Genomic DNA, 27,089 nt, shown 5'->3' with positions numbered 1-27,089 from the left:
TAATAGAATAACAACAATATTAAAACAGCAACACAACATAATTCACAAATTAAAAGCCAGTCTGAAGAGGTGTGTTTTGGTCAGTGTTTTGAAGGTGGAGGTGTCGATGCAGTCTCTGATGTGTTGTGGAAGGGAGTTCCGGAGGGTGGGGGCAGCGATGGAGAAGGCTCTGTACCCCCAGGTTCGGAGCTTGGTTCATGTGGGGATAGAAAGGAGGTTCGCTTCTGATGAACGAAGGCTGCGGGAAGGGGTGTGGTGGTGGATCAGGTCGGTGAGGTAGGGGGGGGGGGGCTGGTCGTTGAGAACTTTGTGTGTTAGCAGAAGGATTTTGAAGTGTATTCGTTGACGGACAGGGAGCCAGTGCAGGTTTTGAAGGACGGGAGTGATGTGGTCTCTGGAGCGGGTGTGGGTGAGGAGGCGGGCAGCGCAGTTCTGGATATATTGCAGTTTATTTAGAATGTTGGATGATGAGCCATACAGGATGCTGTTACAGTAGTCCAGTTTTGAAGTGATGAATGCGTGGATGAGGGTTTCAGCAGCCGGGAAGGAGAGTGAGGGGCTGAGGATCGAAGAAGGCAGTCCTGGTGATGTGGTTTATGTGTTTATCGAATTTGAGCTGGCTGTCAAAAATGACTCCAAGGTTGCGAATATGAGTAGAGGGGGTTAGTGTGGCGTTGTCAAGGGTGAGGTTGAAGTTCTGGGTGGTGTTGGTGCGGGATGTGGGTCCGATTATGATAATATCTGATTTGTCGCTGTTCAGTTGAAGGTAATTTGTTTGCATCCAGGATTTAATTTCTGAGAGACAGTTGTTGGTGAGTGTGGTGTGTTATACTGTGTGTTCTGCTGTACCAGTAAATAAAAAAAGATTGATACATCACTACCATACAATTTGCAATGTAACTGATCAACAATAAAATTTCTAAGATGACAAAAATAAGTACAAATTGTCTTTTTCATATAACACTGTTTCATTTCAATAGTAATATTATTTTTTTCATTCAGGCATCCTCTTTACAGTATATTGAGTTTCCTTTCTTCTCGACATAGATTACAACAGTAATGTATATACCAGCTACTATCAACAGACATGATTTAGCAGCCTTGCCAGAGTTGAATAGTTTGGTTTGCACATGTTAACTGTGCAGTGTTTACGGAAGCCTAGAGGCAACTTCTTTTCAGATTTGTTTTGAATTATAGACACCGGAGAGAAAAAATCATTTGTAAAAAACATTGATCACATTTTTTTTCTCACTTATCTCGGGGCTTCCGTAGAAGGGGAAGTAAAGGCAAGGGGACAGAATATATTAAGGTCTTTTCACTAGTCTTCTTTTTCAATAGTAAACGTGTAACATCTCAGGCACCACAACCATACATTTTCATTACTGTCCCGACACATGAAACTAAACGCGAGTTCCACATGCTCTGAAAATCACAGTTTGTCGTCTGCTTCTACAAAACAAACGGCATACGGAATCTGTTTACTACAATCCGTCTATAGACTCACAACGTGATGATCGACACTTGATGACAGTCTTTTAAAGCTGAAGATATTTTTTGTATCCGCTCTCATGCATGCAAGCCTCCACTCAGTGAGGATTCAAAGCAGGGGTCTTTAACACTTCCAATTCAGTGACGCTAAATAAAAGTCGACTGAACAGTTTTGTTAGTTCAAACGACTACGATAAAAAAAAGGCTAATTATATATTTAAAAATAGTCAAATTAATTGATAACCACAGTTCCAGGGGTTTGCATCATATCACACGTTGACTTACTTTTGGCAAACTTTGTTATTTGTAAAATTATTGTTTTTCCTTTTCTTTTATGTGATCTTAAGACGGTTAAAAAACGGTTGCAAACGATGCACAACCCATAGTGCTAACAGCGGCCGCAATCAATTATCTGTGAATTCCCCCCATCAGTTTCAATAATGCCAGTGAACTAGCTGCAGGCCATCGGGAGGACCGGGAGGTTTCCCGATGGCCTGGCCTGGCCTGTTAAGTGGCCTGCTGGCCTGAGGAATTTTTTGTATGTATTGTGAACGCAACGCTGCGCAAATGTGGGTCTGACTATGCCTCACAGAGGGTGACTGGCTGTCTACATGATGTGGCCTGCCGACATGGCCACTTTCATACAGATCATACACTAATGCCCTCGATTGGTCTCGTGTCATTCAAGCTCGGGAGGGTGTGTATGTGTGGCGCGAGCAAGCGAGAGAGAAAGCGCATGCACTGGTTACGTGTATTGTTGTTGTTAGCATCCGGTGCTAGCTAGCGGCGCTAACGGAATGAGCTGTCGACAAGGTGGAGGAGAGTCCTCTCCTGTCAGACTGAGAGACTGATAACTACAGCTCAGGTGAGGTAAAGGACTGAGTGTTTAGATAGTTAACTTAGTCTAAGTTCTCTGTGGGTCTCAAACGGTTTGGTCACCATTTATGTAAACACATATTTCCATTTGAAGGGGGAGTGATTAGTAAAATATGCATGAATAATACAAAAAAAAAAGTTAACTAGGTGAAAAAAGGTAGGATAAACTTTAAAAACGTATTGAGAGCTAAAACTAGTCTTTGCTGCTGCCTCAAAGAGGAGCAGGGGGAGACGGGTGAGGCTGGTTCAGGAGCCCAGACACACTATGCCATGCTAACTATAAATGAACCAAAAACAAATAAATAAACAAGTTTCAATGTTTTTTCATATTGGATATGGTATGTTATTGGTTATGGCCATGTTCTTATGATTTTATGATTATTTAAATGTATACAGTTCTGTTTCATATGGGTGTAGTCTCTTTATTTCCCCCTCAAAATGCACCAGATTGATGCATTTAAGTCCAACATTTAAAACAAAAAAAATCTTCCGCGGGGAGCATGCCCCCCGACCCCCCTAGAGGATTTGAGGTCCACCTCCACTTAAAATATGTTCACATGGATAGGTTCCTAAATAGATTTGCACTTTTAAAAAAAAATAGTAACCCATGTCCATATGTTTATTCTGGGGTAGTTTTAAAGTTTATGGCTATCACTATGGGCAGCAATGCTGTAAATATTGACAAATAAATCCAGGAAAATTACACAAAATAAAACTGGTAGTGGCCTGGTTGGGTGTATAATTCCCGGCCTGACTTATTGTCCCAGTCCGGCCCTGACTAGCTGCCATGGATGTATAAAGAGAACTGGATAAAGCTTTGGAGGCGGGACCACTTTATCCGTTTACACCATGGTTTACACTGGTAACACTGGGATGGACAAAGGGATCAAACCAACACACTCTCACTCCATAATCGTCCAGGAGCGACGTTTGGTCAGGGTCCCGTGGCGTGCAGTTGTGACGCTCCTATGCTCCTTCAGCATCATAAAGGGACGCAAATAGCTTTCAACTGATTGCAATGTATTCCCATCTGCGGCGGGATTTGACGCTCATGGAAGCACGGCATTCGTTTGTGTCGGCTGCCCTTAAAAGGCAATGTGAGCGTCCATTCCCATTGGATAACGGAGAATTGTACACCCGGAAGTAAGTATTCCCCTTACTGTCGATTGATTTAACAGTGATATCTGCACTACTCATCGACTAAAAAACACCAGATTATCCTTGTTAATTACACAACATTGATTGGTTTAAATTGTGTGCAATGCTTTTGTATTTTTCTCCTTCGATTCGGAGAAACAAATATTTTTTCGGAGTAAAGGATAGCAGAAGACACTACACTACCCAAAATCCCCAGCTATCGTTTAGGACTACGCCATATGCTCTGTTTGACAAACCCCCCATTCATTCCAATGGCTGGCATCTATGTCACGTGATCTTCAAATTTCTCCCTGCAGAAAAAAAAACATGGCCGAACTTCGTTTTATTCTCGGTGGAAAATGCCTATTTTAAAGTTAGTTTGGCCATTAAAATGCGTTTTGATGTCATTTGATGCGAGAAATATGAGTTGTTATTTCAGATTATGTGTGCAGTGGATGTACATGATCTTTAGTTTGTTAGTTATTACGAAGATTACTTCAGGAAATTGCGTCCATAGAACGTTTTCATTGTTACCAAGGTGGTTGCTAGAGACGCTGCTATCGATATTATTTCTGTTATGTTGTGTAACTGTTTAATGGTGTTATCTTTATTGCTAGCCCCTTCCCCGTCAATGTATAGTGTTGGTCCACAGCGCAAACGTATTAGTTTAACAAAATCCGCATCTAAAGATACGTTATTTTCCCCTGTGCAATTCCAGTCTCACATCTCACAGCACATAGTCATTAACAAATACCGGAAACAGACCGAAAACATTTTTTAAAATTTAAAAAATACTTTATTCCGAGTGTGCTTGCTTTTCTCTTTGAAAGTCATCACATAACGGCATTGTAATACACGGTTCGGCTGCATTAAATATTACATATCTGCTGTAGTTCTCTATTTATAGAGCCCTGATGAGAAGACTTCTAGACAAACATGAGGAACTGAAAACGTGACGTGGATCATAAATATATCAGCCATTAAACAACATCTTACATTTCTTTTCACACAATACGTCTCCTTGCAGTATCAACACTAATTCGGCTGACTTTTATATTTGATCCAATTGGTAGAAAGGCTGTATTTACACCATAAAGGTGCACAGCTGATATAAAGGGACACCTAGTGGTTAAAGCATGTTATTGAATTTCATTATTTGTATTATTAGATATTAATAGGATCCTGTTACGTTCCCTTGTAGAGCTAGGGGTACCAAGGGAAGTAGCGACACAAGATAGCCGGACGAGAGAAAAAGGAGAGGAAACTGAATGCTGAAGGAGTTTAAGTGAGGTTTTAATTAGTTAAGAAGTAAGGCGGCTCACCAGCCCAATTACAAAACAAACTTACAGTAAACAACACACAACTATGCTGGGTCTCACACAGAGACATGCTGCACACATGCAGCCAGATGAGAAGGAGAGAGAAAGCAGCAACCTTCCCCCTGTCCTATATGGAGGCCCTCATTGAGGATTGTGAACACCTGGGGAGAGGCTGCACCTGGGGACAATCAAGGCTGCACCTGGGGAGTCAGAGGGAGAGAGAGAAAAACACCCACACGACCACACAAACACTACGGCACGTAACAGATCCCTATAAAGTATATTCATTACTCGTTGTTCTCTACTAATAGTTAATTAAAGACCGTATATAATGACTATTTTGCACATCCATTTCAAGATTTTCTAAGGTTTATTGACATATCATATTCACAAACGGTGTAGTTATGTATTGAATGAAAAACTTGGGTCGCAGGTTCCTCAATAGTGCATTACAAGACATCTATCAATATTTGTGCATACCTCCAGCAATGTTAACTATGTTGAAGCACTTATTTTAACTGATATTATACATATGTATTATACTCTTATAAGATGTACAGTGGGGCAAAAAAGTATTTAGTCAGCCACCAATTGTGCAAGTTCTCCCACTTAAAAAGATGAGAGACCTGTAATTTTCATCCTAGATATACCTCAACTATGAGACAAAAAAAAAAAATCCCAGCCACGTTTAATCTTCAATGCCCTTGCTGATGGAAGGAGGTTGTCACTCAAAATCTCCCGATACATGGCCCCATTCATTCTTTCCTTTACACGGATCAGTCGTCCTGGTCCCTTTGCAGAAAAACAGTCCCAAAGCATGATGTTTCCACCCCCATGTTTCACAGTAGGTATGGTGTTCTTTGGATGCAACTCAGCAGAGACAATTATTATTGGAGACTGGAACACGGATATGCAACGTAAAGACACGTCCGTCTTCAAGTCCTTCAGTAGGATTTGTGATCTGCACGGCTTCAGCCAGCTAATCACCCAACCCACCCGGGTATGTGAAACAACACAAACTACCATTGATCTCATTCTGACCTCTGACAAGTCCAGGATCTCCAGTAAAGGGGCTATAGCATGCGGTTTAAGTGATCATTATATGATATTCTGTACCCGCAAAAAGCTAAAACAAAGGGCCGGCTGTCACAAAACAGTCATATCTAGAGACCTCAAAAACTACTCTAGCGAGGCCTTTAACCTAGAACTGGAGAGCCTGGACTGGTCAGATGAGCTCAGTGGTACACAAGTTGAAGAAACATGGCTTGGTTTCAAAAACAAATTCACTGCAATACTCAATGATTTGGCCCCCCTAAGAACAACCAGGATAAAAAAAATCGCGCTGAGCCGTGGATGCACTCCGGCATACTGACCGCCATGAAAACCAGAGACAAAAAATGCTCTGAGTTTCATAAAAGTCAGTCAATGCTTTCCAAAAGCACAAGCAGTTGAAAGAAACAGACTAAGAAATGACGTAAGCTCCATGATCAAAACTGCCAAAAAGAATTTCATCAATGTCAAAACTGAGGAAAACAAAAATAAACCCCGTGAACTTTGGAAATTACTCAATAACCAGCTTGGCTGCAGTAAAAAACTCAAAACGAGATTTTCGAACTTAAACATAAAGACAGATAACAGGCTCATCACAGACAAACTGGATGTGGCCAAGTACTTGACATTTTTTTTCACAAACATAGCCACAACTCTTGTAAATAAATTACCCTCCCACTCAGGGCTTTTTGGGGTAGATCACATCATGACCTACTACAAAAACCTAGGGGTACGCAAAGATGATTTCAGTCTAGCAAGGGTAACAACAGCAGAGGTACTCATTAAACTGAGCGCCCTCCAACCTAGCAAGGCCACTGGCCACGACAATATCACCTCCAAATTCCTCAGAGACACAGCAACCGCCATCTCACCAATCATAGCTCACATAATTAACCTCTCCATAAAACAGGGAAAAGTACCCAAAGACTTCAAAATTGCAAGAGTAACCCCCCCTACACAAAAAGGGCAGCAAATTGGACCCAGGCAACTACCGCCCTGTTTCTATACTTACCTCCATCTCGAAAGTCATGGAAAAAATAGTATATGAACAGGTCGAAAAGTACCTCGCGGAAAAGAAACTAATCTATGAATTTCAATCTGGCTTTAGAACATCCCAATCCACTGACACATGCCTTCTTTATTTGAACGACCACATCAAACAAGAGGTGGACGAGGGCAAGTACTGCGGCATAGTGATGCTGGACCTACAAAAGGCTTTCGACACAGTCAATCACCCCATTCTGATTGACAAGCTAAAAGCAATTGGTTTTGATATACTATCGGTGAGCTGGATGCGGTCTTACCTGGAGGGGAGAGAACAGATGGTGGAGGTAAACGGTACTCTGTCCCCACCCCTCCCAGTGAGCTGTGGTGTTCCACAAGGAAGCATATTAGGTCCGTTACTGTTCCTAATTTATGCAAATGACATGTCATCAGCATGTGACTGCAACTTGCTGGTCTCTGACAGGAGCAGATTGCAGGTTGAAAAAACCCTCAGCTCCGAGCTCGGCAGAATCTGCACCTGGCTCGCCGATAATAAATTATCATTACACCTGGGTAAAACAGAGTCCATTCTCTTCAGTTCGAAACATAATCTCAGCAAATCCGACGACTTCTCAGTTGCAGTGGGTGACATTATTGTCACAAGTAAGAAGGAAATTACATACCTAGGATCTATTCTTGAGGCAAACCTCTCCTGTGACAAAATGGCATCCAATGTAATAAAAAAAGTCAATCAAAGAACTAGATTCCTATACCGGATCTCCTCTCTGGTAAACAAAAACACCCTGAAAACTCTGGCAGGAGCACTCATTCAAGGGTACTATGACTATGCTTGCACGTCATGGTACCATAGCACCTCCAAGGCGCTAAAAATAAAACTTCAAACATCGCAAAATAAACTGGTCAGACTACTGCTTGACCTTTCATCTAGAACCCACCTCACCTCTGCCCACTTTGACAACCTAGGATGGCTTAGAGTAGACGACAGAGTACAGCTACTTGCAATGGGCCTGGTCTACAAGATCCACTACACCTCTATGGTACCCATGTACATGTCAAAATTCTTCCCAAAGGTCAAGGAATACCATGATCATAACACCAGAGGGAGCTCCACAAATCATGTGAAACCCAGATTTGGCACAAAAAAGGGGGAATACACGTTTCGCAATTATGCCACATCAAGGTGGAACGCTCTTGCCACAACTGTAAAGGAAAGTAAAACTATACTTACCTTCAAAACCTCTCTTAAAGAGCACCTTCGGGGGAGAGCATTGCAAAACTGGCCCCGGTAATGGTACAAATCTCAACCTGTCGTTCAATGGACAGCTTCCCCCCCCATCTATGTATATACTCGCATTTTAGACTCTGTTACTAACTGTATATCTGTAGACTTGGTATGTCTTAAATGTCCGGTTAGGATGTATTAGAACGAAATCTAAAATGAAAATTGTTAATAAGCAATCTGTATGTAAAAAACCACCTGTATGTAAATTGTAAATAAGCCATCTGTATGTCAAATATGTCTTATATGTCTTAAATGATATGATGAATTGGAAATGGGGGACCCTGATGTAAACAAGACGAAAGTCTTTCTCTGGTCTGCATCCCCTTAACAATTGTATGTTTTGAGCTGTACTGTACCCAATATGCAAGCTGTTAATAAACCAGGCAAACCCGCTGCGCCGACGCCGACCAGGGAACCGATGTGTCAGGGAGGAAATCCCCTGGAACCTCAGCGGCTGACCGTAGACCATCTCAGCCGTGGAACACTGCAGATGTTCCTTGGGTGCGGTCCGCAAACCCAGCATTACCCAAGGCAGCTTGTCGACCCAATTGCCGTCCTTCAGGCCGGCCCTGAGTGCTGCCTTCATGGAGCGGTGGAAACGCTCACAGAGGCCGTTAGCCTGAGGGTGATAAGCGGTTGCCCTGTGAAGCTTAACCCCCAGACCACACGCCACGGCGTTCCAGAGCTCAGACGTGAACTGCGAACCCCGGTCAGAGGAAATGTCCGACGGGGTGCCAAACCAACACACCCACGTCGCAATGAAAGCTCGGGCTATGTCAGCCGCCAACGTCGACACTAGAGGAACCGCGGGTATAGTCCAGGCCCAACTGGACGGCCCAGATGATGACCCTGGAGAGGCAATCTGCGACCAGGTTCAATTTGCCAGCCACGTGCTTAATGTCTGGTGAACAGTGGCGCCTTCAGAAATGTTTCATAGGGGTGGCCAAATGGCGCCACTGAAAATCTTGGGGTGGCCCACCAAAACCAAGAATTAAATTGTTGTAAAAGTATAGACTAGATGAAAATAATGGCAAAGAGAATCACCTACTGATATACTTTGGTTTCTTATTTTACATTTTCTGATACTATTCATCTGAAGTGAATATAATACGGATAGTTAACATTTTACTTCAAACAACATTTAAAAGAACCTTGTTTTGTGTTATGTATACATGTGTTGGTGATATATTGTTTTGTTTTTTATATATGCTAGTTGTTCTTTCCTTTTAAAAAGACAAATACAGCTTAATTTAAATAAATTCCTTTATTGTAAGGCACAAAATGTTCAGCATTCTCAACACATACAATACACAACATCAACACAACATGTTCTTCAGTTATATAATGTCTCTAGGTTATAAATTGTTTTAGACTGAACAAAGCCGTTTGTGTCACACTGGGATCAAAGATGATTGACATGACTTTATTAAATCAAATTTTAAAACATGACTATTTTATTTCAACAGGACCCAAAAACACAAGGGGTATAAAATGGTAAATACATACTGTGATTGAACACAAAAACACCATCTATTATTGACCTTTATAGCAAATTCAAAACATTATAAATGATACAAAATACCACCTTTTAGTATTAGACAGAAAATAGGTGAGACATATTTCTATTTTTTTTAGATTAGGCCACTGTGGTGAGAGTAATACATATAGCTTGTATTCCATTTGTTTTGAAAATGTATATTTATACTTTATAAACAAACTGGTTACCCTTTTTTTAAATGAGCATACAGAACATTATGAAAACAAACTTGACTAATGGTCGGCTCATAACCTCAGAACACAGTAGAGGAAAAACTGCATAGATTCTCGTTTCTTAGGTTTTAGTTTCACTTTTACAAAACAGAGTTCCACATGTACTTTCTAGCATGTATCAGATAAGTGAGGAGATGGGCTAGCCATCTCCTCACTTGCCCTATGCTGCTGCTCCCCTGCCAGCTCTGTCTCTCCTTTACTCATCTTCTTCTTACAATAAAAAGAGATGTCTGTTGACTTTCTCTTCATTTTCTGCAAATTGACATTGCACACAGCAGTGATTAATAGTAGCCTACGCATTACACCAGCCCAGCATACCGACATCAGCTAACGTTAGCTTAGCAAGCTAAACTAAGGCTAACTAGGATAGCTGCCAAAGTGTGTTTACAGACGAATTATACCTGAAGTCAAGCCAGCCTTTACTGAGCCCCGAGTCTGTTTTCCAGGTCTTCCAGCGTTTTTCTCGTTTTAATGCCATTGAACACCATTTTTGATCAGAATAACAACTAAAGGTAAGCATATCTCCGTTTTTTGCCACATAAAGCTAACACACTAAAGCCTAAAGTGTTGTGGGGCTTAACAGGCAACGAACGTATACGACTTACCTTCTAGAAGTCTGGTGGATTTTTGTCAAGTCAGTAGAAAGAAACGTTTTGCTGCAACCTGCTGCTGTCTGTGCGAATCTCAGAGTGGTGCGTACAAGTATCAGAGTGGTGCACCGAGTATCAGAGTGTTACCATGGTAGCAGAGGGAGGGGCTGCAGTATGAGCATTGGAAGCTCAAATCAAGTGACTCGCAGGCTGTGTATTTGTTGTTAAATATCAGATAAACTACTACGCATACGTGACTGGTGAGGCGGTGTGTGTGGTGGGGGGGCCAACAAATATATTAGGGTGGCCATGGCCCCCCCTGCTGGCGCCACTGCTGGTGAACTACGAGATGTAAGACAGCTGCCGCTGCTGACGCTCAGACCAAGGCTCTGCCACTTTTGACATGGCGAACGTGAGCGGCTTGTGGTCGACAAACGCCGTAAATTCACGGCCTTCCAGCAAAAAATGGAAGTGCCGCACGGCCAGCCAGAGTCCAAGGAGTTCTCGGTCAAAAGCGCTGTACCTGCGTTCCCTGGGCGTCAGCTGAGGTGCACCGCACCAACGGCGTAGTCCGATGCGTCTGTGGTAATTCTTTCACACACACATACGGGTATTGGGCCGAGCGCGACACCGTACTTCCGGTCTGCGCCGTTTTACGCGAGGTGCAAGCAGCCGTACACCGTCTTGGTGTTGCTAAGCTTCCTGTACTGAATATCAGTCTATTGCCTTAATCAATATCTAGTCAACTCTAAAATACCACATATATGCAATGGCATGATAATGTTATTGTGACAAGTGGGGTATTCACCTGGTGTTTCCAGAAATTAGACGTAGATGCAGCCAAAATCGACGAAGGCCACTGCCGTTTTTCCATACATCTGCAGGCAGTCTGTAACAACCCACACAGCTCTAGTTTACGCTGGTAACGACCTAAAGCACACCCCTCAAGTCCAGAGATGTAATCCGAAGACATGCAGCGATTTCTTCGGTCGTTAATTCAGAAAAAAAACCTACTGCGCTCTGCCTGGCTAGTTAGCTAGCTGTTTATATTTGCACTTCCAGGATATTAGCATCTCCAGGAAAATGGCGCATTTATATATATTTATATGGTGCGTGTTGCATTGTGGGTAGCTCGTGACGTCACTGTGTGTGAAAGAATGGAGATGGGAGCCGTGGATGCAGGGCCGGCCCTTGGCATAGGCAGTATAGGCAAATGCTAAGGGCGCATCAACCCATCGGGGGGCGCCGAAAATTGGGGAGAAAACAAAAGGAATTTTTTTTTGAAATTACATTTTTTAATTTTGTTTTATTTCATAAACACAATTTCCCGATTTTGGATCAACAAAGTACATCTTATTGTCTTATACTAACAGAACTACGCCTATATTGCGTACAGCGCCCATAAACTATGGCACCCCCCCCCACCCAAAAATCAAGTTGAACTGCCCCAGCCCCAGTAAAAAACAGAGGTTTATGTGAAATAGTTCTTTTTTTGAAATAATGGTTTTAGTGTGCAATTATAGGTTTTAATTTTGTATTTGTGTTCATTTAAAATAAATCGAACTCCCAAAAAACGTATACAGCTTCTGTATGCTTTTATGAACATTGGAATTTACTGTAAGCGGCCGCGGGGGGGAGAGCTTTAGAGAGCTCTCTCCTGAAAGACTGAGAGGCTCTGATAACCTCAGCTCAGTGAGGTAAAGGCACGCCTTTATATGATCATTATAGTTATAAAAATAAATAAGAAAACAGATGAAAAACAGGTATAAAATACCATATGACAGTACAAAAAAGTTGTTATTAATAAACAAGAATACAGTTTAAAAGGGGAGTGATTTGTAAAATATCCATAAAGAAAAAGAAAATCTGCTTACAGTTCCGTTTCATATGGGTGTTGAGAGATGTATCCATAGATCTCTTAATTTTGCTCTCAAAGTGCACCAGATTGATGCTTTTAACTTCAATATAAAAAATGTAGCTGGCCAGGATGGCTGGTTTAGCTGGTGCTAAACCAGCTAAAACAGCCACCAGCTAAACCAGCCATCCTGGCCAGCTAAAAAAAACAGCATAGACCAGCATAGTATGCTGGAATGCTGGGCTGGTCACCAGCATCCATCTATCACCAGCTTATGTTAATAATAGTATTACATATACCATGCTGGAAGCTTACAAGGATTCCAGGTGACCAGCATACATTAATAATATTAGTGCATTTTATTTATGGGCGCCCTTCAAAGCTCTCAAGGACACATTACAGAGCATAAATAAAAACAAGCAACACAGAAAGTCAAACAGTAATTCGAGACTTAAAAAATAAAGAATTAAAAACAACAATCAGTTTAGAGGAATTATGATATTGAATACCCCAGTTTAAAAAGGTGGGTTTTCAGGCAGGATTTGAAGATTGAGTGAGTCCATATTGCGGATGTCTTGTGGGAGAGAGTTCCAGAGACGGGGGCAGAGTGGCTGAAGGCTCTTGACCCCATTGTTTAAATACTGGTATGATTATTTAAACCAGAGAACATAGCTTTGTAAAACAGTGCTACCCTCATTTTAAGTTAAGTTGTTGTCGCCACAGTTCCAGCCGTTGGTCTGCAGTGGAACGGACTACGTCAATTTCTAAACCAATATAATTATTTTGAATCAATATTGTGAGTCGTTGGTTTATTTAGTATTCGCGTCGAGACGCCGGTTGACCATGACAGTGTTCTTTTTTCATTAATGACCGTTTCAATGCACATTATCCCTTACTTATACAGTATGTCACGTATTCCAAAATGTCTTTTTACAGCCCTAAAGGATAAGATGTACTATTGCTTTCAATAAAAGATGGCCATGGTGTGCAGGCATCACATGAGCTGCATTCAATTCCCAGTGTGTTGTGTTGTGAGAGAAACATGCTGCCCAGTAGCTGCCAACATGAAAGTAAGGTAAAGCACAGAGGTAAAGCCTAGAAATCAGTATTTAAAAAAACACCGTTACACAAAAATGTTTCAAACAGTGAAACAAGCAAAAGTAGTGTGGGATCCTGGGTGCAAGCCGAAGGGACTATTCAGTGGACATTTACATTTCCGCAGCATCTGTAATAAACATGAACAGCTAGAACATCTCCTCCTTGAGTCCAATATTGACTGTTTGGGAATATCGGAATGTTAGCTAAAACAGTCGTCACCATCCGCTCTTGTATGTCAGGATATAATGTGTTTAGGAAGGACAGACTGAAGGGAAAAGGAGGGGGTGTGTTGCTTTATGTGAGGAATACCATTACTTGTAGGGAGACTGACCTCCCAGCTAATATTGAGTTTGATTGTGTTGGTGTGGAAATCACACTGAGGAAATGTCCCTCAATATTATTTGCCTATATCGACAACCCACCGCTAAGGTGGATTTCTATGATCAGGTAAAACTCATGCTGAATTCCTGTGACTCCAACTAAGAGCTAATTATTTTAGGAGACTTTAACATAAACTGGAATGAGAAACAAAATAGAAAGAAATTAAAACGGATCATGGATAAACACAACTTAATACAACTAATGGATCAACTGACTAGAACAGGGGTCTGTAACCTTTTTGACCAAAAGAGCCATTTTGCTCCTTTTTCCAAAACATTTTTTTGTCTGGAGTCGCAAAACATATTTCATAGTTTTTTATTGTTATATCAGACAAAAACAACAGTTTTTTTGCATTTATTAGGCTATTTATTACATGATATAAAACTGTTAACCTCTAATAAGAAACAAAGAACTCTTATAAGGAGAATTAAAAATAATACACAGGCCTACTTTAAAATAAATTAAACACAGCACTTGGGGAGTCGTCTGCACATTTGAAGAAAAAAAATATTATTAAAATGGGCCCACTTTGAAATAAATAAAACATAGCTGCACCCTAAAAAGAGTTAAAGGTAGGGTAGGTAAGAATGGAGAAACCAGCTCGAGTGCGCTAGAATTTGAAAATACACAACCGGAAAAAATATGCCTCTTCCTTCAGGCTTGAGTCCTTCCTCAAGGTCAAGGTCCATCGTAAGGAGGCCGTAGAGGACCCCTGTGCGCATCGTGCCGTATGAAGACGTGCTCTGCCGAGCGGAGATCCGCAGGAACCCGGGACATCTGAGTACCATGTTGAGCAATGGGAATCGGAGCAAAAGCCTCGGCGGTGTCCTGCACACCAGGGAACCGATGTGTCAGGGAGGAAATCCCCTGGAACTCTCAGCGGCTGACCGTAGACCATCTCAGTCGTGGAACACTGCAGATCTTCATTGGGCGCGGTCCGCAAACCCAGCATTACCCAAGGCAGCTTGTCGACCCAATTGCCGTCCTTCAGGCCGGCCCTGAGTACTGCCTTCATGGAGCGGTGGAAACGCTCACAGAGGCCGTTAGCCTGAGGGTGATAAGCGGTTGTCCTGTGAAGCTTAACCCCCAGACCACACGCCACGGTGTTCCAGAGCTCAGACGTGAACTGCGAACCCCGGTCAGAGGAAATGTCCGACGGGGTGCCAAACCAACACACCCACGTCGCAATGAAAGCTCGGGCTATGTCAGCCGCCGACGTCGACACGAGAGGAACCGCGGGTATAGTCCAGGCCCAACTGGACGGCCCAGATGATGACCCTGGAGAGGCAATCTGCGACCAGGTTCAATTTGCCAGCCACGTGCTTAATGTCTGGTGAACTCCGAGATGTAAGAGAGCTGCCGCTGCTGATGTGCAGACCAAGGCTCTGCCACTTTTGACATGGCGAACGTGAGCGGCTTGTGGTCGACAAACGCCGTAAATTCACGGCGTTCCAGCAAAAAATGGAAGTGCCGCACGACCAGCCAGAGTCCAAGGAGTTCTCGGTCAAAAGCGCTGTACCTGCGTTCCCTGGGCGTCAGCTGAGGTGCACCGCACCAACGGCGTAGTCCGATGCGTCTGTGGTAATGGAGATGGGAGCCGTGGATGATGGGTGCGCCAACAGGGCCACCAGAGCCAACGCGGTCTTGACCTCCGTAAAAGCAGACTCAGCTTCCGCCGTCCAGTCGAACGCCTGGATTAGCCCAAATGGACCAATCCGTGGAGCACCTCACACACCAGGATCCCTTGGCTAACTAAAAGGGAGTCCCAATTGACTTGCATAGAGCACCCTGAACGCTGGTAATAGACGAGTTGGGATCGCGGGGAAATGCTCTCCGCAGACCCATTCTCACAGCGTTATAAACCTTTTTCTTACTCAATATCAAGCCACACGTATTGTTTTTACTTCGGCTGTGTGTGTGTGTGTGTGTGTGTGTGTGTGTGTGTGTGTGTGTGTGTGTGTGTGTGTGTGTGTGTGTGTGTGTGTGTGTGTGTGTGTGTGTGTGTGTGTGTGTGTGTGTGTGTGCGTGCTCAGGATGAGTTTCGCTTGTTCTCGCTGTATCGCCGACCTGGAAACCTGTCCGCTCCTCGCAGCAACGAGCCTCGCAACGCCCCGACCAATCAGAGCACACTGGGCTCACAGGGGGGGGCAGGAGCTCCAACAAGCCGTTTAGGACAGAGAGTGAATACCTGGTGAATACTATACAGAGATGGTGTATGAGAAACCAATGTGATTTTGGAAAATTGCACAATTTAAATCAGACCTCAACAATGGAAATATGATCAGTAGAAATAGCCATGACATGGGACATTTAAGTCTTGGACCAAACCCATGTAATTTTCCCTCCCACAGACAAACATGAGACCAAGCTGAAGGAAAAACTAAGGTTTGTAGTGGATGGACTCTGACAGCTTTCCTCTCATTTATTTTCACACTTTATTTGCTTTCCTCATGCACTCTCTTTCATTTAAAACTGCACATTCTGCTGTTTGCTTCTTCTCCTCAGTTTGTGCTTTTGCTTTGGCCGGCTGCTGTCACAGGAGGGATTTTTCAACTTGAATATGACCAGTGTATGTATGAGCCTTTCTGTTCTCTCCCTTTTACCCCTAACTGAACCCTGTGTGTCCAAACCAAACACTGCATATTGTGATAGAGGGAAACAGCCTGATGATGCATGGTTCAGATCTGTGTTTTGTTACCTCAGACACAAACCTTAGTCTTGTGTGAAAATGTAGTGTTCAATCCTGTTTGATCCCTTTGTCCATCCCAGTGTTGCCAGTGTAAACGGATAAAGTGGTCCCGCCTCCAAAGCTTTATCCAGTTCTCTTTATACATCCATGGCAGCTAGTTCACTGGCATTATTGAAACTGATGGGGGGAATTCACAGATAATTGATTGCGGCCGCTGTTAGCACTATGGGTTGTGCATCGTTTGCAACCGTTTTTTAACCGTCTTAAGATCACATAAAAGAAAAGGAAAAACAATAATTTTACAAATAACAAAGTTTTCCAAAAGTAAGTCAACGTGTGATATGATGCAAACCCCTGGAACTGTGGTTATCAATTAATTTGACTATTTTTAAATATATAATTAGCCTTTTTTTTATCGTAGTCGTTTGAACTAACAAAACTGTTCAGTCGACTTTTATTTAACGTCACTGAATTGGAAGTGTTAAAGACCCCTGCTTTGAATCCTCACTGAGTGGAGGCTTGCATGCATGAGAGCGGATACAAAAAATATCTTCAGCTTTAAAAGACTGTCGTCAAGTGTCGATCATCACGTTGTGAGTCTATAGACGGTTTGTAGTAAACAGATTCCGTATGCCGTTTGTTTTGTAGAAGCAGACGACAAACTGTGATTTTCAGAGCATGTGGAACTCACTAGTTTCATGTGTCGGGACAGTAATGAAAATGTATGGTTGTGGTGCCTGAGATGTTACACGTTTACTATTGAAAAAGAAGACTAGTGAAAAGACCTTAATATATTCTGTCCCCTTGCCTTTACTTCCCCTTCTACGGAAGCCCCGAGATAAGTGAGAGAAAAAATGTGATCAATGTTTTTTACAAATGACTTTTTCTCTCCGGTGTCTATAATTCAAAAAAAAATCTGAAAAGAAGTTGCCTCTAGGCTTCCGTAAACACTGCACAGTTAACATGTGCAAACCAAACTATTCAACTCTGGCAAGGCTGCTAAATCATGTCTGTTGATAGTAGCTGGTATATACATTACTGTTGTAATATGTCGAGAAGAAAGGAAACTCAATATACTGTAAAGAGGATGCCTGAATGAAAAAAATAATATTACTATTGAAATGAAACAGTGTTATATGAAAAAGACAATTTGTACTTATTTTTGTCATTTTAGAAATTTTATTGTTGATCAGTTACATTGCAAATTATGGTAGTGATGTATCAATCTTTTTTTATTTACTGGTACAGCAGAACACACAGTATAACACACCACACTCACCAACAACTGTCTCTCAGAAATTAAATCCTGGATGCAAACAAATTACCTTCAACTGAACAGCGACAAATCAGATATTATCATAATCGGACCCACATCCCGCACCAACACCACCCAGAACTTCAACCTCACCCTTGACAACGCCACACTAACCCCCTCTACTCATATTCGCAACCTTGGAGTCATTTTTGACAGCCAGCTCAAATTCGATAAACACATAAACCACATCACCAGGACTGCCTTCTTCGATCCTCAGCCCCTCACTCTCCTTCCCGGCTGCTGAAACCCTCATCCACGCATTCATCACTTCAAAACTGGACTACTGTAACAGCATCCTGTATGGCTCATCATCCAACATTCTAAATAAACTGCAATATATCCAGAACTGCTAACACACAAAGTTCTCAACGACCAGCCCCCCCCCCTACCTCACCGACCTGATCCACCACCACACCCCTTCCCGCAGCCTTCGTTCATCAGAAGCGAACCTCCTTTCTATCCCCACATGAACCAAGCTCCGAACCTGGGGGTACAGAGCCTTCTCCATCGCTGCCCCCACCCTCCGGAACTCCCTTCCACAACACATCAGAGACTGCATCGACACCTCCACCTTCAAAACACTGACCAAAACACACCTCTTCAGACTGGCTTTTAATTTGTGAATTATGTTGTGTTGCTGTTTTAATATTGTTGTTATTCTATTATAATATGTGTTGCTGTTTTAATATTTTTTTATTGTATTATATCTCGTTTTATCACCACTGTAAAGCGCCTTTGAGCACCTGAAAAGGCACTTGTAAATTAAATGTATTATTATCATTTTTGTTCCTAAAAAGGTGGAATTCACTCAATAAAACAAAGCTAAAACAGTTAAAAGGAGTAAAAACTAATGAAGACAGTCTAAGAAAAAAAATGAACATCGAGAAGTTTCTTTCTCCGACGCATTGATTCTGCCAAGTGAGTTACAGCTCGTTGATGACGTCACCTGGAAGAGAAAACGTTGTGTTATTTACCTGTGGACTACACATTTACCGTTTCAATAAGACACTTACAGAAACCCTAGTTTTGAGTTCCACTTGGCACAACAGTAAGAATGAAGTCATCACAGATCTTAACAATGTTACTTACTCTGCACAGGGGGAGCTGTACTCAGTGACCGCCTCATCACCTGCAAATATCAACACAAACATCAGAAACAGGGCGAGTAATACGAGGGAGGAAATACTGTGTCGTTGTTTGGAAGCCATGAGAAGTTAGTAATAACATTTGTTTTCCCTTTGCTGTTTTTATGACTTAGGAAAACCTTTGCTAGGAAAATGTTTTACATTTCTATTTCTTATTTTATCTGTGACAGAAGTCTTACCAGGTGAAATTAAAAGTTGGCCAGGATAAAACATTTTTAGGATGTGTTGTTGTTATTCTTATTTTGGGCTCAAGAGGCAGGAAGTGAACCATATGAATCAGACATGTTTCCTTTCAGGTATATGCTCCCTGTTTTTAGAGTTCTTGGAAAAAAACTCAGGTTAAAGAAAACACGAGTGCTTTTAGTTAAAAGATCTGTTTATGGATCGAAAAAGATGAAAAATCATTCTGGCAAAATTAATTTCCACCTCGTTTTCACAAATGACAACATTTTAATATTGTTTATCTTTGAAAGATTTTCATAGCATACCTTTTCTCATAAAGTGTTCTTGTCTCATAAAGACAGGCGAGAAAACAATATAAATCCAAATTATAAAATGGATCACAAGGGGAAAAAATAATAAATCTTGCCTCTCAGGGCTTCCGTACATTTAGTTAACTTAAAGAAACTGAGCATCACATACATTACAAACTAAGTAACTACGAAGCTCTTACTTGTCTGGTAGTAATCGTAGACTTTGACCACAGCTGGTTTCAGATTCCTGACAGGAACATCCTCCTCCAGTGTCACACTGTATATCAGCGTCTCATCCTTTTTCAACTGCAACCACAAAAGAACAAACTCATACTTTACTATTTACTTTATCACAAGCTCTGCACACAGGTCGTAATGGTTTAAATAAATGATATAAAATAAAGGATTAATTCATGCATATCTGAGGCACACAGTTGGTGCTTCCTACCCCCGTCTAAGTAGATGTTGATGTATCCTTCGTCCAGATCCACACGCTTCACTGAGCGGTCGCTCTTCAGCTAAAAATAAGCACAGAACACACAGCCATCAGTATACACCAATATAAAAATATATTATGTAGTATGAATTTGCTACAGTCTAGTACTGCACAGACTACATGTGTATTAAAGTATCTAAACATGTGCTATTCAGTGGAAGAACTTACCAGCTCCAGGGAGCTCTTATCCAGAATGTATCCAGACAGCAGCTTGATGTTGATGATCACCATGTTGGTTTCCTCTCTCCTGCCCTGGTACCTACACACACACACACACACACACACACACACACACACACACACACACACACACACACACACACACACACACACACACACACACACACACACCACACACACACACACACACACACACACACACACACACACACACACACACACACACACACACACACACACACACACACAGCACACACACACACACACCACACCACACACACACACACACACCACACATCACACACACACACACACACACCACACACACACACACACACACACACACACATCACACACACCACACACATCACACACACACACCACACACACACACACACACACACACACACACACCCACACACACACACACACCCACACACACACACTACACACACACACACACACACCACACACACACACACACACGATAACTAACTTTGTTTTTTACAGTTCAAGGAGCATTGAGATGTTTTTTTTGGTATGATTGAATATTTGCGACAATATTTGTACCAACATATACAGTGGAAGAAATAATTATTTGATCCCCTGCAAATGTTTTAAGTTTGCCCACTTTTTGACACACAATATCAAAAAGAAAATCCAGAAATTGACATTAACTAAAAGATAAACATTGATGTGCTGTGTGAAATAAGTATTTGATCCCCTTGCAAAACATGTCCCATGGTGGAGAGGTTTGAATCTGATTGATTGATTCTGTGGACAGGTGTCCTTTATACAGGTAACAAGTTGATATTAGGAGTCTTTTTTAAAGGAAAAGGACTTCTGTAAGCGGTCTGTGGGAGCCAGAATCCTTGTTTGTTGCAAGGGGATCAAATACTTATTTCCCACAGCAAATACATTTATTTCTCTTATATGATGAACATTTCTGGATTAAATAAACCTACCATTAAAATGATAGACTGTTCATTTACTTGTAAGTGCGTGAATTTACAAAATCGGCAAGGGATCAAATTATTATTTCCTTCACTGTATTACTGAAACTAAAAGGTTTCCAATCTCTATTACAGCTAACACACACACTGTACCTGACATGCACAAAGAGGATGAGCTGGGGCCTTTTGATGTTGCACTTGGTCTTGGTGTTAGTGGTGATGTTGAAGGCAGAGAAGTCGGGGGGAGGGGGGATGTTGTAGTGCATGGAAATCTGAGAGAGACAAGTCATCACAGTCAATACACAGTACAAAGGAACAATACGCTTTGATCAAATATTTCAGTAACTTAAAATAAAAAACACATCTGTAGCATTACAATATCATATACTGCTTTTACTTCTTAGTTTACGTCAATTTTAGCCCTTTGTGTCGCGAGGCTCTTCTTTTTCTCGTCCTTCGAGGCCCCCGTACCAAGACCCCAGTACCCAAGTGCGCCGGACGCTCATGCAAATATTCGTAGTGGCCAAACTGTGGTTCTACAACTTCTGCATCATTGGGCCCAATATTACTTTTCCCCATTGACTTACATTGGGAAAGAGATGTCTGTAAATCAGCGGATCATTTAAAAATAAATAAATAAACAAACCAGTATGAACACTTGTATAGCCCATATTTGAATCATTAGGGTTTTAAAATGTGTAAATTTGCTAAAACCTGAATTCAGTTTGATTTTCTCTCTCCATTCTACTGAGCAGAGAGAGGGAGATCGGGGGTGGGGCTTAAGGAGAACTCAAGTGCGCATGCTCTATGAGCGTACATACGGGCACTTTGCTCTCGACAGGCGGGCATGATGGGTCATTTGGGACTTTTGCTCTCGAGAGCATCAGACCATTTGGGCTCCATGCGCCACTGAGCAACTCTCATAGGAATGAAGGAGGCCCCTCCTCCGACGCAGTATCCAGTTATCTTTATACACCCATGCCCCGTACCTGTGCCAGGACGCAGCTCTGGCCCTGGGCCCTGATGGTGTATTCTCCGGGGACCTCGCTCAGCTTCTGCTCCTGGTACAGCAGCCTGTTGCTCTGATCCACCCTGAACTCTGTGTTCAGGCCTCCCAGCGAGGTCACCGTCACTTTCGTGCTGCCCTCTGCGCTGTAGGTGGCCGCGCCGTACTTAGCCAGAGCCTGGAGGGCCACCACGGTGTCCTGAGGGACGGAGGGGTTACAGGAGGAACATAAATGTTGGTTTGAAGGTGTTTTAAATGTAACCTTAAAATATGTTTTTATCGAGATCTACACTACATCAGGATTACATGTTAAAAACAAACAAGTTATAGGATGAAGTGTTAGTTTTTCTGGAGTCTGTGGGAAGAGAAACAAACTGACCTGGGGTTGTCAGGAAGAAATGGAAGAGGTACTCAGAATTTATACTTTTTGTTGTTGTTTATAGGCTACTATAATTAAAAGCAGTGATACTCAATTGTAAAAATACTCTGTTACAAGTAAAAGTCCTGCATTCAAGATCTTACTTAAGTATATTTTGATCCCAATATTTTTGTAGCCAAGGTGTTAAATGGTGACTGATAGTAATCATTTTGTATTCTGCTGCTGAATATCTTAACCTATATTAGCTTATAATGTGTGTGTTCAAGTAACTAGTAACTTAAGCTGTCAGATAAATAGAGAGGAGTAAAAAGTACCACGTCTGCTTCGAGTAGAAAACTCAGGTAAAGTAAAAGTACCTGTCATCAGGTCAACATTTTGAGAAACCCCTCAAAATAGTAGTAGAGTATATGTCTAGGGTTTTATAACGGGCACCTGGTCTGTGGGTGTTTTACCTTACGTATTATAGTTGAGTGGTGCTCACTCATTAGGAGGGTGCCATCATTGCAAGCATTAACAGATTTTAGCAAGATTAATATACTAATTACTATTTTTGTATGCAATTGTTGCCTCACTTATCTCTCTCTAGACAACAGCTGATTTTTACGTTGCTACGCCAGGTGTCACTAAGAAGAGTTTTCCCATAAGCCACCTGTGTGTTATGTGTGTTACCTGTGTGGAAGAGAAGCCCCCGTACGGGTTCTGCTGCTGGACCAGCCAGCGCACGATGCTGGAGGAGTAATCCAGGCCGAAGTCTGGCAGGGCCGGACCGGAGAGCAGAGCCAGCAGGACGTAGGAGGTCATCTCCACCTCCAGAGAGTCCAGGCCTTTCCCAGAAGTCCCGGCTCTATCCCAGTGACGGGAGCCACCTGTCAATCAGAACAGTGGATTCATCCTTTAGAACGGTTGTAACTTTAAGACTATATAAAAATACATATATAAATATTTAACATATATAAAATAATGTATTATATGACATTATTGCCTCTGCATTGGATTATTATCGGATAGGGTAATACCTTCATAATTAACTACGTCTGAAACTTAAGCAGAAGTCTAGGGCAAATAATTGCAAGTCTCTTCAGTGAGAATGTCACGAAATGTTTTAAAAAGAAAAGCCACATTCTGGAAAAAATGTGAAAATTAAAAAAAAGTCAAATTTGAGATGCATTGTGGGACATGTAGTTTATGGGCAATGTGCCTCTGTAAAGTAGCATGTAACCGTATAATAAACATATCATATTTTTTGCAAGCTCTTGTGGGGCCACATAAAATGAAGTCGCGGGCCGGATTTGGCCCCCGGGCCTTGAGTTTGACATCCTTGCTTTAGAAGGTAAGCAATGACCGACCCTGTGCACTAGCTCGCTATGCTAGGCTTTGTAAGAGAACTTTTAATCGTCATTTGGCAATGTTTTTTAAATTAAGGTGGATAATCCTTAATGGAGGCTGAACTGCATGTTCTAAAAACTAAAAGCATTCATGTTTTCTTCAAGGTGAGTTTTGATTTCTCGTTGCACTTCAAACAGAAGCTATATTGTCTATTCTATGTCTTTCTTGTGACTACAAATGCATTTTAATCTGCGCTTATCTGTTCAGTCTTATTGCCTCTTATGGCTAGAATCTGTATTAAAATAACAACAATATCCTGACAAAAAAGAAATCTATTATTCCAACATTTAATTTTTAACAGTTTATTTCTTAAAGATAAATGTTATTATTTTTCAACTGCCTTCATTGCTTGAAAAAACTGCTTTCAGGGCAGAGTTCAGGCTTTCCACTTTAACTAAAATGTCACTTACGTTTAACAATTACTTGCAATCTGACGTAAAGGAATATTAAAGTAGTTAAAGAGAAATATGAATGTGTTCAAGGCTTACACTACAACATCTGCTTCCTTTCAGCACTTCCATTTGAACAGTTATGCTGATTTCGTTCAATATTGAATTGCTATTTGAACTTCACAGTTTTTTTAATACTATGTCATGCTACAAATTCAGCTTTAGTAAAACATTTTGATAAATGTCTCACTGTCTCATTGATATGAGACAGTGTTGTCAGAGGTCTAGCATTAACTGAGGTTCAGATGTTGCCGTCTTACCCTGCGTGTTGGACTTCTGGTTCAGGTAAGTGATGAGTTTGATCCTCATCTCCTCGTCTCCAGCCAGAGTGAAGGTGTAGGACAGCAGCGCGGTGGTGTACAGGTTTTCTTCTAGCTGGGAGTCCACTGATGCCTTCAGACAGCTCAGGCACCTCTGCACCACGGGGGCCTGTCACACAACCAGCACCCACACAGAGGAAACAATGAGCAGCAGAATATAAAGGAGGGCGAGAACTGTCAACCACAACAATGAACCATATTCATTTTGTATACGAATTTGAAGTCATTTGAACGGAAATATTCAACCACAGCCTATTTCAAGATGAAGAGTCAAAAAGAACACAAACACACATCTCTGAAAGAACACTTTAAGTAATAGATCAACATTTACTTTTTCCCCTGTTAATTATTTACAATAAGATATTCCTTTTTAAATGACAAGTTGCCACATTTGTGTTGAATTAAAGAGAAATCCACACTAAGAAATATACAAAGTTAGACACAAATAAACACCTGTGTATTTTGGATGTTTTGCTCTCAAAATGGTCTGAAAGAGGAGAAGTTATGGGAGCAAATAGCCCAAAGTTTTAATATTTACCAGGGCATGAAAACTATTTTAAGTGTTTGACTTAATAATTAATCTAAAGGATCCAGGTTGCAGAATATTTACAGTAAATGTATCATTGTTGCAGTACAAGCACTTATCAGACGAACATCATATGATAACATTTAAAATCAGGAATGCAACAGGTGGATATCAACAATGAAAGTTCATCAGAGTTCGAGTTGTGACCGAGACTCACGGAGGTGCTTGTGTCGAGCTCCAGCATGGCAGCTGTGATGTAGGCCGTCAGAGACACATCGTCACTCACTCCTCCCTGTTAGAAACATCACAGGAGGAACAGTCAGAAAACACACTTTTATTCATGTCACTGTCATTACTGGCAACTTAAAGAACTAAAAAATGCATGTACATGGCACACAAGTTGCTATTGCAGTTATGTTGAATACAATATTTACTTTCTAGGATCCTGCAAAAGCTGCACTAAACAGGTGTGGGATTCTTTACACTCAACACTATTTTATTTAACGTAGTTAAATCTACAACATTACATTTGACTGGGCCAGAAGAAAACCGGGGCTGCAGTTCTTTATAACAACAAACCTTATCTCATTTGCATCCAAAGTAAACCCCCTTCTTGTGATGAAAGTGAGAAGGGTTACGGTATTTAAAGTGTATGATTAAGTTAGATGTTCAAAATGTATTAAAGGTGTTACACGGTGAATGTGCCATGTATTCAGCAGCTAATGCTGAAGAACTTCCTAGATGGGAATCTCCGTGTGTGTGTGTGTGTGTGTGTGTGTGTGTGTGTGTATGTGTGTGTGTGTGTGTGTGTGTGTGTGTGTGTGTGTGTGTGTGTGTGTGTGTGTGTGTGTGTGTGTGTGTGTGTGTGTGTGTGTGTGTGAGAGAGACTGAGAATAATCCTTCGCTCAATACAGTAATCAGCTGACATTGAGAATGATCTATTTTCAGAGCTTTTTATCCAATACAACTACTTTCCAAAACACATAGGTACCGGCATCTGCCACACATCTTTCATTTATTTTGGTGTTAGTTGGCTTCATGAAATGTTGTAGTTGGATAGGCTAGAACTAATCAGTTTGGGATATTTCCTCTGCTGTTAGGGTGTGCTGCTTGCAGGCAGGCCTGGGGCTATCATCCCTCCCTGCACACAGCTCTCAGAGACAACATGCAATTTTCTCCTCACATTGAATTAATTCTCTGGTTTAGGTCTTATAGGAAGAAAATCACCCACGCAAAGCTTTAAACGACTAAAGGCAGATGATGTGAAACCCTATATTCCCAGCTAAAATGTCCAAGTTTCAGACTGATGTTGTCACCTTCATGCCGTTGTGGAAGAGTTTCCCCACAGATTGGATGCAGCCGTCAGGCCGCTGGAGCTTGGAGAGCCAGCTCCGGGCTTCTTGAATGTGCTTGTCTTCCACAAAGATGTACGGTTTCGCCCCGTCAAAGGACTTCATCACGAAAGAGGTCAGCCTGGAAGGATACAAACACAAAGTCTTTATAAACAAATCCAACCAAGTGGGCCTGTGTTCAGTTACCCCCAAATGAACCCTTCCTCGGAGCCCAGAATAACGATGGGAAGTAAAATATCCACATATTATATTCTGATTAGTGCTGTACATAGATTCAAAAATGTAATTGTGGTGATCACAATAATAATCTGTGATTAATCACATTCATTTAAATATTAGTATTTACTTGGAATGTTTGGGGGGGGATAAAACAAATACATGTGCGGTAACGGTTATAATAAAGAAATGCAAGTGGTAAGAGGGTTTTTCACTTTCATACAACATGATTTCTGAATTGTTGCTAGGAAGTTCGACAACTTCCCGACACTTAAACATCGGGAGCATTAATGTGGTAATGTGACATCCCTAATTGTAATGTTGTATTTCAGATGTAATGCGTCAAGAAATGT

General features: G+C 41.7%; 1 protein-coding gene across 1 annotated transcript in view; it reads right to left on the bottom strand.

Moving 5' to 3' along the window:
* Positions 1 to 17,745: 17,745 nt before the first annotated feature.
* Positions 17,746 to 27,089, bottom strand: part of LOC117538960 (alpha-2-macroglobulin-like protein 1) — a 34,399-nt gene continuing 25,055 nt past the window's right edge. The window contains exons 26-36 of the mRNA XM_034204971.1: positions 26,485 to 26,641; positions 25,386 to 25,460; positions 24,583 to 24,751; positions 23,157 to 23,353; positions 22,092 to 22,307; positions 21,256 to 21,374; positions 20,138 to 20,228; positions 19,923 to 19,991; positions 19,674 to 19,779; positions 18,945 to 18,984; positions 17,746 to 18,801 (exon numbers count right to left, since the gene is read on the bottom strand). Coding sequence (XP_034060862.1) covers positions 18,798 to 18,801; positions 18,945 to 18,984; positions 19,674 to 19,779; positions 19,923 to 19,991; positions 20,138 to 20,228; positions 21,256 to 21,374; positions 22,092 to 22,307; positions 23,157 to 23,353; positions 24,583 to 24,751; positions 25,386 to 25,460; positions 26,485 to 26,641 — 1,243 coding nt within the window. The 3' untranslated portion in view covers positions 17,746 to 18,797. The remainder of the gene's footprint in view (positions 18,802 to 18,944; positions 18,985 to 19,673; positions 19,780 to 19,922; positions 19,992 to 20,137; positions 20,229 to 21,255; positions 21,375 to 22,091; positions 22,308 to 23,156; positions 23,354 to 24,582; positions 24,752 to 25,385; positions 25,461 to 26,484; positions 26,642 to 27,089) is intronic.

Source organism: Gymnodraco acuticeps, unplaced genomic scaffold (assembly GCF_902827175.1).
Source record: "Gymnodraco acuticeps unplaced genomic scaffold, fGymAcu1.1, whole genome shotgun sequence".
NCBI classification, from domain to species: domain Eukaryota; kingdom Metazoa; phylum Chordata; class Actinopteri; order Perciformes; family Bathydraconidae; genus Gymnodraco; species Gymnodraco acuticeps.
This window is presented reverse-complemented; position numbering and strand designations above follow the sequence as displayed.